This window comes from Amborella trichopoda, chromosome 7, assembly GCF_054954075.1.
Source record: "Amborella trichopoda isolate Santa Cruz 75 chromosome 7, AtrichopodaSantaCruz75HAP2 v2.0, whole genome shotgun sequence".
Taxonomy (NCBI): domain Eukaryota; kingdom Viridiplantae; phylum Streptophyta; class Magnoliopsida; order Amborellales; family Amborellaceae; genus Amborella; species Amborella trichopoda.
In genome coordinates, this window is record NC_142342.1 from 42,418,385 (window position 1) to 42,433,450 (window position 15,066).

At 37.0% G+C, this 15,066-nt stretch overlaps 1 protein-coding gene across 4 annotated transcripts; it reads right to left on the reverse strand.

The window, feature by feature from the left end:
- Positions 1 to 4,136: 4,136 nt before the first annotated feature.
- On the reverse strand, positions 4,137 to 13,947 carry LOC18422906 (cullin-1). Of its 4 annotated transcripts, none has more exons than XM_011626959.3 (20): positions 13,754 to 13,947; positions 12,015 to 12,202; positions 11,690 to 11,789; positions 10,060 to 10,245; positions 9,828 to 9,875; positions 9,539 to 9,742; positions 9,144 to 9,221; positions 8,863 to 8,952; positions 8,643 to 8,723; positions 8,439 to 8,501; positions 7,886 to 7,921; positions 7,713 to 7,799; positions 7,173 to 7,322; positions 7,046 to 7,101; positions 6,548 to 6,668; positions 6,292 to 6,453; positions 5,784 to 5,927; positions 5,468 to 5,686; positions 5,008 to 5,175; positions 4,137 to 4,594 (listed from the first exon to the last, which is right to left on the reverse strand). In XM_011626959.3, the coding sequence occupies exons 2-20, from the start codon at positions 12,152 to 12,154 to the stop codon at positions 4,493 to 4,495; spliced, it is 2,235 nt and encodes a 744-aa protein (XP_011625261.1). In that variant the 5' UTR covers positions 12,155 to 12,202; positions 13,754 to 13,947; the 3' UTR covers positions 4,137 to 4,492. The 4 variants fall into 4 exon arrangements, with proteins under 4 accessions (XP_011625261.1, XP_088727599.1, XP_088727598.1 ...); XM_088871473.1 differs by having other exon boundaries at positions 7,882 to 7,921; positions 8,437 to 8,501; XM_088871472.1 differs by having other exon boundaries at positions 13,605 to 13,947.
- Between the last annotated feature and the right edge of the window lie 1,119 nt (positions 13,948 to 15,066).

Here is a 15,066-nt window from a genome sequence, read left to right on the forward strand (position 1 = left end):
ATAAAAAAATTGAGTTAGATAATAATAGGGAGAGCACGAGAAGTGCTAAAAATAATATTTTGGTGATCGGAGATTTTCCCTTTCAGAAAATTATATCTAAGAGAGAGTTTAAGAAGATACAAACATCTTTTGATTAAGTGGACCGTCAATTTATAAGATCTGCTACGAATCGTACCTTATTGATAATCTCTCTTTTTCTCAAGCAATTAGGGGTTAGTTTAGACCGGTCTTTTAAAGGATTGTCTACAAAAAAATAATTTATTTTTATAGAAGGTCACAGTCACTCATGTCCCTTAAATTTCAAAATGGGTGGTTGCAAGAGTGTCATTGAATACACACAAAGTTCTAAAAACAAATTCTCGAACTTCATGACTCACTCAAAACCATCCAATTTGACATCTAAGTAGTGAGAACGGTTGTGACCTTCTTGTAATAAAGATAAATGGTCTCTTTGTAGACAATCCCAGCTTTTAAAACTTGGAATTGGATCCAAGATCGGCCCTCCAATGAACTTATCCTCATCTATAGTTCTGTTCTAGATGGCCAACTCTCCAAGTTCAAATAACTTGAAAAGGGAAATCACTAAAAAAAAAAAAATTTGGAGGGAATTAGGTGACTAACCTAATTCGATATGCCCTAATCACTAGCACATTGAACACAATCCAGATTTAGTAGTTCCTGTTCTACAGCAACAATTTCGGTTTGGATGGTTGAGTAAGCCACTGCGAGACTCATTTTCTATCATGAAAAAGAGGTCTCAATAATCTTTTATCTAAAAAGCTGGCAGCATTCAAGTAAAGAAGGCAAAAGGGGCTCACATTGATCAAACAAAAGCTCACCAAGGTCCAGCTCTTCGCACCATTACACGAAAGAGCCAGATTAGCAACCTTCAATGATGCTGCATGTCATTTCCGAATTGGCCTAAAAGAGGGCCTAAAAGAGAGGAAATTATGCTAGAGTATATCTTCAGTTATCTCTAATTTCTGTTACTTAATAAATACTATTAAAATTTGAAATTTAAGTTTTATATCCTTTTTCTTCTTCTTTTTTTCCAAATTGCCCCTACCTAGAAAATTGGGAGTCTAATTTTTTTTTTCTCACAAACTTAATTTAGGCTTTGAAAATTCAAAGTTATTCCAAATATAAACTTCGTACTTTCAAAGTCTAAAGCCGATTTATTGGGAGCCTCTCGGATGCGCATCGCATACCCTACTATCAGGTAAGTGGATTTTACACCAAGTAGATAATAATACAATAAACAACATGTCCGCAATGAACCTTATAACGTACATAAAGGCCCAAAGTTGATGTTTGGAATAAGTTTTGCCAATGCAGTGGCAGTTCGGTAAAACAAATAATCTAAAACAAGGCCTACAAGCCTAAAAGTAGAAATTTGAGGATTTTTTTTTTTTTTTTTAATACGAAGAAAAAAAAAATCTAAGGCTTCAAATATCTCATTAGCTGATCAGTCTTGTCAAATGTTAATTGATGAGTAGGATACTGTTTGAAGATAAACAAGTAGTATCGTATACTTTTCCTATTTTGTTGAAGGGATTGTATACAAGAGACTATTTACCTTTGGTAAAATGAAAACTGCAAATATTTAAGGTCAAAACAAGAGTAATAATGTTTAAAAGTAATAAGTAGATATTGGGCCTGGGTATAATTGATTAGCAGTTGATATTAGCCACGCTACATTCAAGTTCAATTCCTACAACTCAACTACCCAAAAAAAAAACAAGAAATAGAAGATAAGAAATCTGAAAGATATACCTCTCCCGAGGTAAATTTGCAAAGGATGCTCTCCATTAAAAATGTCTAACTACAGTTGGCTGTCATTAGGAAATCAGCATTCTGGTTAGGAAATTGCTCTCTTTCTCAATTGAGACTGATTTCCTGGTTTGCTTATTTAATCATATGTGATTTCTTTTCCACAAATGACCTTCCAGCATACAAACACCAGTGGCTCCCTGTTCAACAAGTTTGTTAGAGTAAGCATGAGAAAGGCCCTCCTCCTTAGTTAAATTGCATTGAGGAGCGGCTATTCTAAGAAGTCACTCTCCTAAGTAACCCTTGCATAAGATCTTTATAAGCCTTCTGAGGTGCCTCTCTCTTTGGTCACCTTCTTATGTCTAGGCAGTGCACCACTCTCTCATTGTTGGACCTTGAAAGCCCATCCTTGCCAGCTGACTCATGCCTCTTCCTAACAATGGGCTCGTACACCTTGCCTCCTCAACTAGACATGTAGCCAATCTTGGAATCTGGACAAGATGTTGAACAACCAATCCTCAATGATCATAGTTCGAATTTCCAGTATGAGAGATGCAAACCTCATCATGTGTTCCCTTATTTAGCCTATTTGTTGCAGCCTATGCTAAGCCTCACAAGCCAACTAGCTGGCATTGCTGACAAAAACAGGGCACAGGCACCCTAACACTCCTTAAATCGAACCTGCTTGTAGTGCTGCTGCACAAGGCCTTCTTGACAACTGTTACATGTTCTTGCATTGTCACAAGACTCACCTTAGAGGAGTCTGCCAAGTTCTAAGGTATTCCATTTAGCTCTCCCGTACAAATGTCATAGGCGCCACATTGATCCTCCACAATTAGCTTAAAAGATACTTATCCAAGCCCCCAAGGTGGTGAAGCTCTGCCCCAACTCATCTTCTTGAGCGCCTTGGGTCATTAATCAGTATTTGCTCTAGCTGCTCCTCAAGGTGGTTGATCGCTCTCCAATTTTGGCAAAGACACCACCAGCCATGATCACCACACTCCAGAACCAACTACAATGGGGCTTTTTTCACTTAGTCAAAACCATGCAACACCAAGTCTAATGCAAATTCAGACTAGGCCATGCCAGCTTTCGACAAGCCCCCACCCAAGGAAAGGAGCAAACAGTCACACAAGACGTGCAAAAGTTATAGAGAAGGGTCTTAGCCCACTCTTATCCATTTTTACACCGTCATATATAGCCTACTCTTATCCACTTTTACACTTCCACATATATAATCAACCCTGTCCCTCTAGGGTCTAGGAAAGGGGTTCACATAGCCCCAAGTATGCATTAACACTCGCGGTCACTATTGTAGCATTAAGGCTTGCACTACCACCTGGTGTGGGAGGTATACCAGCTCACACCCTACACTTCATTGCCTGCACACGAGGCTCATTAAAGTTGACATGATCGTCAGCCCACCTCACTGGTCATTACAAGCCATGCATATCAATCAAGCATGCATTATCATTAAGTGGGTCGTTAATGCCCTCGAGAGCTATGACATACACTTCCCTCTCACACATCCTATGGCCATAGTACAAACCCATGCTGGGGCAGTTATACATTTCATATTCTAATTCTCACTCTTGACCTTCACATGGCATATGCCCATATAGTATAAACCAGTACTGGGTCAATTATACATTTCATATTCTAATTCTCACTCTTGACTTTTACAGCCAACACATGCCCAACAAGACATATGGCTAATAGCCTCTTGCACATGGTCCACATCCAAGTCAGGCCCGTCTGACCACCCATGACTAAGCCAATTAGTCTCAAAACTCCAAGTCCCACCAAGTCATCCTTCTTCACTACTTGCCCAAGACCTCCCACGAGTCGTTAGCCACTGCATGCACATTGATGTACCACATTTCATTAACCTCTCCTCTCGCTTAAGATCAGAGAAGGCTGAAGGATTGTTTGTTGATCTAAAGAAGTGGCAAATGAGAAAGCACATCTATCCAAAGAAGCACAATACCTTGTCTATGTTCCGCCACAAAAGGGTTTCACGTGTCATACTCAGTGCTGCATGACCCGGCCACTGAAAGGGTCAAGAACTAGGCTCATAAAGTCTCACTTGCCATTAGATGAAAGGTCTGAAGGCCCTCCTCTCCTGAGCATGTCCACACTAAATCGCGAAATATCTTGAGCGCAATGGATTAACCCTCTTAATTGCATTCATTAATATAATCCACCAACCAAACCAATGGTTATCCCTGTCTAGCAAAAAACACCAATGAATAATCTCTCTCTAGAAAGAAGGCTCTCCAGAATAGGCCAGCAAACTCAACTCTCACACAGTACAAAAGAAGATTAATGATTTCATTCGACTAAAAATAGGAAAAAAAAACATGCAATTCCAATGAACATTACTTATGTAAACAAAATGATACCAAAACATTCAGTGTAACGAAAAGACACAAATCAGTAGTAGGATAAAGAAAAAGAGAACCCAAAATCTATGCCCAAACCTTTCACAATTTTACATATCGGAGGAGGGAAATCTCTAAAAGAGGTTGATAAAAGTAAAAAAATGGAAGAAAAAAAAAAAAAAAGAGAAAAAAATTATGATATTTGTTTCTGCAACATATACAGGATCATGGCGGGGCGGCATAAGCACGTGCTTTGCTTTTCTTCTCTTTAAACCAAAAGTTATCAGCAAGATTTGTCTCTCTCTCTTCGCTGCCTCCTTGCGGCCTAAAAAGATTACAAATTAGGCCAAGTACCTGAAAGTATTAGGATTATCTTTATCTCTTTCCAGATACTCCCTTGTGATGAGGTCCTCGATCCTTTTCTTAATAGCCTTAAAATCGGGCTGCAGGGTCACAAAGGATTGCACGATTGAGAATTCAGAATGATAGCAAAGAAAAAATTGCAAGTGAAATTAGCAATCCAAGGAACACAATTAAGCTATAGAATGGCCAAGAATACCAATTTTATGGTAATGAAAAAGTTGCCAATCAAATTAGCAAACGAAAGAAGGGAGAATTTTCCACGATGCACACTAGAGTCCAAAAGAACTCCAATTTTCAGAATACTGAATGACAGCATCGAGAAAATTACAAGTGAAATTTAGCAAATGGAAAAGAGAGAAATTTTCATGAAGCACAATAAGGCTAGAGTCACAAATCAATCCAAATTTCAAAATAGACTCAACCACAAGAAAATTGCAATTGAAATTGGCAAATGAAAAGAAAAACCTTTTCAAGTAGCAAAATCAGGTTATACCTTGAACATACGTCCAAGCTGCTCCACACACTCCATCACCAGTTGTTGGTAACTCAACACTTTGCGGCTTTTCATAATCCGCACAATAGAGGCATCAATTGCATAACGCCTGTCTTTGTCAACATCTTCAATTACCTTCTTCTTTTCATCCACCGGAGGAAGTGGAATCTGTGTTATCAACACACGAGTCTCAGTGTCCAGTGAGAAACACCACAACAAAAAGATACAGACACCATGTAAAAGGATCAACATCGTGTAAAAAGACCACAGATCACAAAGCCACAATGTGTGTGTGAGAGTGTGTGTGTGAGAGAGAGGGAGAGAGAGAGAGAGATTATGTATGCCTGCATGTGCTTCAGTGGGTATGTGCATAAATAAACCTTATCCCTTTCTTCCCTTATCACAATAAATAAGTACACAAATAAATAAAAAGCATGCCCAGATTCACAGAGAGACAAACCTTGATTCTCCTCAATCTGTCAGTGAACTTTGAATTGAACTCAAAGTAGTCACTTGGAGAGATGGTTTTTGTGGTGGGTTCTTTATTAAGGATCTGGTATTTCGCACATGAGAGAGAATGAAGCAATCTGACAACATCATCATCAGTCAAGTTCAACTGAGACATAATTTCTGAATAACTAAGTCGATCAGAAGCATTGAATAGCAACAAGGCAGATGCCTGCGAAAGGAACAAAAACCCCAAGTTAACAATTTCCAGGCAAAAAGAATATCCATTTATCCAATCATCCTATTGAACAATATATTAAAATAGTTACCTGGTAAGTTGTCACTATAAGTTCCATTGTTTTTGGGTCAAACTTCCCATTGATATTACATGTACCAAGAGAGTATATCCAGGTGAGCTTTCTATGCTTGGTTTTTGTTTGGTAGAACTCCTTAAAAACCTCGACGCATTTAACCTGTACGTCACAACAAAGAAGTTATGCATCAAAATCAGAGGATCACTAGGATTCAACATTCGGAGTTTAGCTGGGTCTGAAGCTAATAATTCACATCCAGAACAAAGTGAAGCAGTTTAACTCCATTCTTCAAAAAACAAATGTGAGGCAACAAAATGGTTGTCCCCAGGAAATTAAAAAAAAAAGGAGGCAACACCCATCATTAAGGCACACTGCAACTTCCAAGATTACTTTTACGATTGCTGTCACAATTTCTAAAATTTGGTTGGCGCAAGTCAAATTTGGAACAAATTTTGGCCCAAATGAAATTAACAAAACGTTGATTTTATAGAATCATATAGTGGATGTTGGGCTCATCCCTTACCATCTCAGCTGGAAGGTTGAGATCAAAGGACTTGTAGCTTGGCCAGAAGCCAGTAGTCAGCACTGTGACCGTCAAGTCGATTCCTGGATTTGCATTAGCATTGTTGTTGATGTAGTCCTCAAAGTTGGTCTGATGCTCTCGAGCTAATGTCAAATCTGTGACCTGATTGTTAGCAATAATAACATCAATTCACACCCTTGTACAAATATAAGAGAGAGAGAGAGAGATGCAACCAAGGAGACAATATGGACCAGACCATTCCCTCCATCTTTGATGTGAACTGCCCACCGCATTGCTGTTTCAACTTGGTTAGTATACTTCGCTCGTGATCATCGTTGGCACTTTTATCGAACAGAAGTCTACGAGCTAACTTTTTCCTGCACATGCCAAACAAGAGAAACCATGTAAAGAATGTAACAAAATATTTTCTGCAGAAACCACACCATAAAACAATGGACTACAGCAAACAACACTACAGATCAACTGATAGCATAAGCTAACTCAGTTCAAACTGCTCAACCTGATCTACCAACCGATTAGATCATGTTCCATGCTGTTTGGTTCCCATCTAATAAATACATTATCATTTTTTTCTATTGATTCTGGTTTTAATTCAACAGGAATGGCATTTTAATTCAACAGGACCAGCATAGCAACCAACCCTATCCTTCCTAGTCAAACAATCTAGCTTTCATAACATGGTATCAACTGCATAGTTCGAGATGGAGGTCAAGTAAAAAGAAGCTAGATATACCTGTAGAACTCAGCAAAAAGATCCTTATCACTTATATATGCGAGCAGCTTTACAACCTGCAATTGCAATTACATGAGGTGCCTTGAAAGATTAGAATTCAAAAATAGAAATTGGAAAAGGATGAAACCTTCTCAAGAGTCTCCTCAATAGCTTCATCACTCAGTTTCTCACTCCCACCCTTCTTAAGAATATTGTCACAAAACGTAGCCAACAGTTCCGCACTGGAGCTACCAGCAACACCCTTGTTGCAAAAGACTTCAAAAGCTTCTTTCAAGGCCTGTAGAAATCACAAAAATAATAATGCATAACGAAATATGGTAAAAAAAAAAAAATCTAAATGAGGGCTTGGATTCGATGCGACTCATCTATTGGTGTGTCCTTCATCCATAATCCATCTAGACATGGATTTTGAACCCAAATATTTAGGGACCCGTGTTCTCTATCATGGGGATAATAAATATGAAAAAACATATCTTAAGTTCAAAATTTTGAAGTGGCATTAAAAAAAATTGGACAATTGGTTTCAAGTTATTCTGAGTCCCCCTACTATGTGAATCAATTTTAGAGATGGACGTTTGATGCTTAGGCGACACGCGCCCCCTGACGCATCAAACACGTTTCCTATAAATAAAATAATATTCCCCAATAAAATGGTCAAGTAGCAGACCTTATGAAATAACGAGTGGTTCATGAAACACTTGTCGACATAGGCCAAGTATTTGTCATGTAGCTCAATAACTTTTCTAACAAAAACCTGAAATTGCAAAACAAACAGTATTACGCATTACGTTTGGTCAGTTAAAAATTTAAGAACCACTAGTAAGTACCAAAGAAACCAACCTGTTCTTGCAAACCGACCACATCTTTTTTCTCTGCCTGAAAAAAGAAAATAAAATGACTGTTAATCCCTTATACTACAAGGATGACACTTATACACACAAAAGAATTAACTTCTCCAAAATTATTTCATAAATCAAAGATGAGATATAACTAGACCACAAAGCCTCCAAAAGAAACGAATAATGAATCAGAAACCAAACTCGCATCCCATCCACAATACATAGAACACTACTAGCTTACATAATGTAAAGAAAACAATCAAACAATAGCAACAAACATCACTTGCAGAACAGTACATCGCTGCAAGCCCAGTGCTTTGATATTGCAAAGTCGTGAGAAGCGTTATCTTTAGAATTTATTTAATAAGACAAACAGGGCAAAACTCAAAAACCATAGATATTTGGAAATTGGAACCATCCTTGATAGGTGAAAACCAGATGGGGACATATCTATTGAGACTTTAGAAGTCATAATAAACAAAATTCTGAGCCCAGCATCTAGAAAAATTTCATGAACGTAATGTAGGAATAGCTCTTTAGAAAAGCAAACACACCTTCTTGTTGCTTGCCGCATCTTCGGCTTGTTTGACCAGGGCAGTCCCTTCAGCAGTTACATGCTGCGCCAAAACACCCATGTAAACCACACTTAAAAAAAAAAAAAAAGGCCTCAAACTTTCTTTCCTTTAGAAAAAGCAAAAAAATTCATTACAATCTTGTAACCCAAAAACAAATCGAAGTGATTGTAGAATAACACTGACCTGCTTAAATATCTGTGAAACTGGGTCCAACCCTTTGGGTATTCTACAGAAGAGCCTGTACATCCTTGAAAGATCATCCACCTAAGAGAAGATAGAAACAATAACCAACTGAGCCTCTTAACGGTTGCTTAAGCTCAAAACAGATATAACCCATCATAACAGACCGATATAACCCATCATAACAGCACAGTGCATCATGAGTCTATAACATAAAGCCCACCTTGTCATCTCGAAGCAATGCATGACAACCAGAGTGCTCCTTTTCCAGAAGTTGACTTGCATATACAAACAGTAGTTCATGTTGTACTTTCTGCCACATAATAAACCAATTCAGTCTCTCATATTCCAGTCTCTCACATCAATAAGAAGATAAAAGGACTTGCATTGCATTTCCACCTCCTCATTTAAAAATTGGCTAGCTGACAATCTTTTGCCAGCATGTCTCAATAAAATTTGAGTCACAATTTATCTGGAGGTGAACCAGAGTCTAATGAAACAAACCTCCAATAACTTCTGCTCACTACTAGAATGCAAATAATGAGTGACCCGATCTTTCTCTCGTTTCAAACATTCCTCAGCCTGCAATTCAACACCATAATCAATTTGTAAATCCTACCAAAGCAAAGTATACTACAGTCCAATGGACTACAGAATGTCAATGTCCATTACAGGCTTCACCGTCCAATGATAGGATCATTGGTTCAGTCAGAACCCACCAAAACAGGACAAGCCCCAATGGTGGTCCCGCACTCTCTCCATCACCATCCATCATTTCTCAGATGACTCCAATGGATCACGGTTTTATGTAGTCCTGAACTATAATATACTTTTCCCAATAATTCAACTTAGATTCTCTTTTCGTTCTTCAAGTGCCCAAAATTAAACTCATGGATGACCTTTAGCATATAATCGGGGCAGGAATCCTCCATAATCCAGGATGTAGCCTTCCGCGAATAGTATGAGGCAGTGTCAGCGAGCATCTCAGTCTCAAAGTCTTCGACATAGCAATCCATATGTCCCATTCCAATCTCCACGAAGATATCCAGAACATTCTTTAACAAAGCTCGATCAATCTGCTCTCCTTCACGTTCTTGATCAATCTACAAACACAGTCTCTCTGTTAAATGTCTCATCTTGAATATAAAGAAAATGGGCTTCAAAGTTCATTGATGGATGTAAACTCACTAAGGCAATCACAGCATCTCTGACTTTAACACGCATTTCCTTATAGACCTGAAATGATAAGAACAAACATTATGAATTTAATGAAAGACAAAAAAATGGTAAAGCCAATACATGACTGTCATAAGCATTAGTAAATTTCAATTCCCAGAGAAGGGAACAGTTGCTAAAGTTTCAAGACCAGAGAAAGAGTGTTAGTCATATCAATACATATTATAATCACAGATTGGCTTACCGAATCACGAAAGCATTGGAGGCCAACATCATTCAAACCCAAAAGCGATCTCCGTGCAATGAAGTAACGATCAAGATAGTGAAAGAAACGCGAAAGCCATCTGACCATGACTTTGTGATTAGACCACCTCTTTACAAGTTCTCTCAACATAAATTCATCATGCTTCTCCCTTAAAGCAGGCATCACCTACATGCAGAAAAATGCTTTCAGAAAATCCTAATAATGTGATGCTCATGTTCCTTATAAATGTTGGAGTTAGATATTCATGACCCGTAATTGCGAAAATGAATGATGCAATGATAACGTAATTACTTTACTCATTATATACCTTACCTTGACATGCACTTCTCTAGAATTATCACTTTATACTAGACATTTAAGAAGTGCTAAAGGAAAGTGATGCAGTACAAGTATATAAGGAAGTCCCAAAGCCACTCTAAGGACCCCATTCCAGGCCAGCAGCCAGCTTAATGACCGCCGAAACAAGGCTTGCCTTGATCTTCGACATTCCAGTTTTGCTTAATGAGCCCCCAAAAACTAAGCCAACACTCAACCCTACTCCATAGTCCAAGGATCACCCCAAACATTAACCTATTCCCTTCCATAGCCTTAAAATTAATATTCCTCTGAAACTCCCACAGCATCATATCTACAGCATTTATTACCCACGAAAATACCTTAAGAAGCTCTAAACCACCTTTAATACCCTTCACTAGATCCTTCTTGCTTGTGATGATGTTTCTCCAAACATTCCCCAGATCCTCCCCAAATCTCCAATTTACATCACCAATTATGTCTTACTGAACACTCACCCTCTCATGCTCTTTGCTTCAAGTATGCACACATCCCATGCTAAGCCATTGACAAGACATGTTGAATATTAAAACAGTAACAACTCCTTGTAAATCAAAGTTCGAACCATTCAATTCTACATCATGAGTATCACAAAGTCCAACAAAAAAGGAAGGCATCCATCAAAAAGTTAAAAATAAAAACTTATACATCAAAAAGTTAAAAAGAAAAACTAACTCATCAAAGTATACAACAACTGATACTTATTACATACTAAAGATTATAAGAAGTGTATATTAAAAGAAATAGTATGAAGTAACACTCAAAATTCAAGGCATTCAAAAAGTACATCATTTGTTTAAGTAACAATTTCCATTTACATATCACACAAGAAAGGATTTACAGCATCAAGGAAGCCCCAAATGTAAAACAAAAAAACAAGAAGTTAAACATATGAGGGTTGCCAATATTTTCCTTGAAAAGATGGAACCAAGCATGCAGGAAAGAGAGTTGTGAATACCGCACACACCCAACCATGTGTGAAAGCAAACATACAAATGTATAGCATTGTATATGCATGTACAAAGAAGTGTATACCACACTTGCAGAGCAATGTACAAGTGTGCAATGCATGCATGCAAAATACAAATGATGAAACAAAAAACAATGCAAACACATGTACAATATACCTGCATGCTTATATAGATTCAGCTGATAACTGACGAAAACACTAGAAACATAAGCAGAGCATAATGCATCGTTTATACCATAATATTCAGCAAAAAGGATGTCTAAATCAAGTCCAACAGTTCAGAGAACGTCAAAATGATATCCTTACCGTTGAATTAATGTATTCATCAAAAGCCTCCTTGTATCTGTCATAAAGTTGTTGGGAATAGTCATGTGGAGGCTTCTGTGTGCACATATTATAGATAGTCCTGTTCTTAAAGTAAAAGGAAACAATGGAAATATCCATTTCTCACTTAACAATAGATTAACAACCAATATTGATATTTTTTTCCCAGAAAATCCGTCGAGGAAAAAAAACACATAGAGCATGATAGAAATTATGAAAAACAAGAGGGAACAATAAGAAAAAATTAAAAAGAAACACACACACAGAGAGCATAGTACAAGTTTTAAAAAATAAGAGGTAAGGATACGTGTATAGCATCATATACTCCTCAGAACTGAATTGCTGCTGTGGCACCCCCTCGAGAATGTTTTTCAACTTTGTAATTCCTTGCTGCATAAATGCCCATCCTTGATCTAAGTCGATCACCTTCCGCTCGTTCATAGTCATATTTGACCACTCCAACTGTCCTCTAGGATGTTGACTGACTCCCAAAACCTACAAATAGGATTCCAATGATAAATGAAGTTGAAAATAAATTTTGGTGGACTGAAATTTTCATGAATTTTTTTAATTTCACGAATCAAAGATTAACCATAGGATTCTGATGATAAATAAAGATAAACCAATTATTCATGAAACAAATGTTCATGATATCAAAATTTCAATAACAAGAGCGGGCACCCATCAACAGCAATACTGGAGAGGGGAGAAAAGAATGCTATTATTTTTTTAATTTCATGAATTTTTTTAATTTCGCGAATCAAAGATTAACGATAGTATTCTGATGATAAATAAAGATAAAACAAATATTCATGAAACAAATGTTCATAAGATCAAAATTTCAATAACAAGTGTGGGCACCCATCAACAGCAATACTGGAGAGGGGAGAAAGAACGCTCTTATTTTAAAAATCTATGCATCTTTGGCAGGAAACCCAAAAAACAAAGATAAAAACCAAAGGTACGTATGACTGAAAGAAAAGATCCTCACGAATTAGTGTATATACCAAAGACGAACTCGAACTATCCAAAGCCAAATGGCAACAAAAGGCAGTTTCCCAAAAATTACAAACCACAGTTACCACAAACCTAGTGACCTAACACCCAAAGCACATAAAGTTAACAAATGAAAAACATCAAAGAGAAAATCCTGGACTCTCTCTCTCTCTCTCTCTCTCTCTCTCACACACACACACACACACACACGCACACACACACACAGAATCAATCATATTGAGAAATGAACAGTCTAATAACCACAATAGAGTACAGTACAAGCATGAAACCCTAAACCATAGCACTCGTATAACATAAGGAATTAGAAAACCCCTAAATAAAAAACTAAGGGCCGGAGATAAAGCAAAACCAGGACTCACTGTACAAAACAACCTCACAAGAAAAGCCCAAGATTCAACAATATCACCAAATAAAACACCCCAACTAGAAACAAATTCCATGTTACAAAAAAAAAAAAGAAAACAATTCTTAACTTTAATATTCCCTGGTGCAAATAGTAAATAACATAATTGAAAAAAAAAAAAACTAAATTCTAGGTTTACTCATCGGAAAATAAGATAATGAAAATCAATAAGAAAAATAGGAAGAAACCCCCAATTCCAGTATTTACATGCTACTCATTATTCCTTGATCCACATAAAACCTAAAACACCTCTCAGGAAAAAACCCTAATCCATAACTCGAAACCCCAATTCACAGCCAGTATCATGGTTGAGAGATTCCAAATTTCCTATCCATAAACCCTAAACATTAAAGCATGCAATTGGATAGAATGATACACAAACAAAGCGAACAAATATAATGCAATGGATCTTATTTTGATACAATAAAGGGGCACAGAAACAGCCAATAGTTCCAAATAAGACATGATATAGATTACCCTCAAATTAGAAGCGTCGGGCCTTTGCACAGAGACACAAAGAGAGGGGCCTCTCTCTGGTTGCTCTTTAGAGCGAGAAATATAGAGAGAGAAAAACAGGAAAAATAAAAAAACAATCCTTAAGAAAGACATGGAGTTTCGGACCATACCTTATAAGAGAGAGCCTGTTCGCCTGCTGCTCGCCTCTTATTCAGAGAGAGAGAGAGAGAGAGAGAGAGAGAGAGTTCACCCCTCTGATTGATTGTTTTTTTTCCAAAGAGAGAGACAGAGAGAGCTCCCCTTACGGACTTTTTTTTAGAGAGAGAGAGGAGAGAGCTCTCCCTTGCTTTCCTAGAAAGAGAGGGAGAGATTTAACAAAGAAGGATGAGGAGGCTGCAATCGGGTTTTTATTGCTTTTACGAGTTTTTACAGCAAGATGAATTACGGGAAAATGATGAAAATTGAAAATGACTAATATACCCCTAATTCGCTCCCTGAATTGCTAATATGTGCTTCTGGTTGTGGTTTGTATAACGTGCAGATCGTGTACTATTGAAGTATGGAAAAAGTTTATATAAAGATGCTATTTTATAATGTAGAACTACGGATGTCCGTCAAAAATTCATCGGAAAAAGTAGTTTTAATGTTGAAAAGCCCTCGACATCGAGATGTATGACTATGAAAAATAAAAAGATTTTAAATCTTAAAATTAGTGTATTTTACAACATATTATCTATACCATCCATTTTCAAGATTTTCATATGTTTATAGATCTACTTGATTTTAACCATTTTTGAAATTTAAAATCTTATAATTAGATATAAAAATAGATATTGAGATAATCCTAATAACATTTTACATTAAAATTATATACCATGATAAAATTTGAAGGGTATCTTACCTCTACATGTACGAAGGCGTCCATATCCAAACTGCACCCTTAAAGTATATTGAAAACGTAGTTTTGATGTAACTCAAAACAATATTGAAAATGTAGTTTTGGTGCCGCTAAGCCTTGCGATTATATAATTTATTGTTGCCCCCAATTATAAAAGTTAAAGTTCCATAAATGGCAGTGATCAAATATATCTATAAACACTTAAAAATCTTAAAAATAAATGATCCAGATAATGTGTTCGAAGATGAAGTATTTTTAGGATTAGAAATCAATTTTTTTTTCATATCTATGACTGTAGAGGTCGAGATGATCAATTTAAAAGTTTTCCAACATAAAAACAACTTTCTCTAGTGGATGTTTTAGATGCACTTTACTCATACAGGTGGACCCCTTACGTAAACTTTTTCCTCTCATATTAGTTAGGTTTATGATGGTGACACCTTACGTAAACTTTTTCCTCTCATATTAGTTAGGGTTATGATGGTAATTTATTTCTCTCTTTTATAAAACCTTAAAATAGGCTTCCCTAAATTGCCAAGGGGTTCTTCTGATATTAGTTGTCCATTTAGGGTTAGGATTGCAACT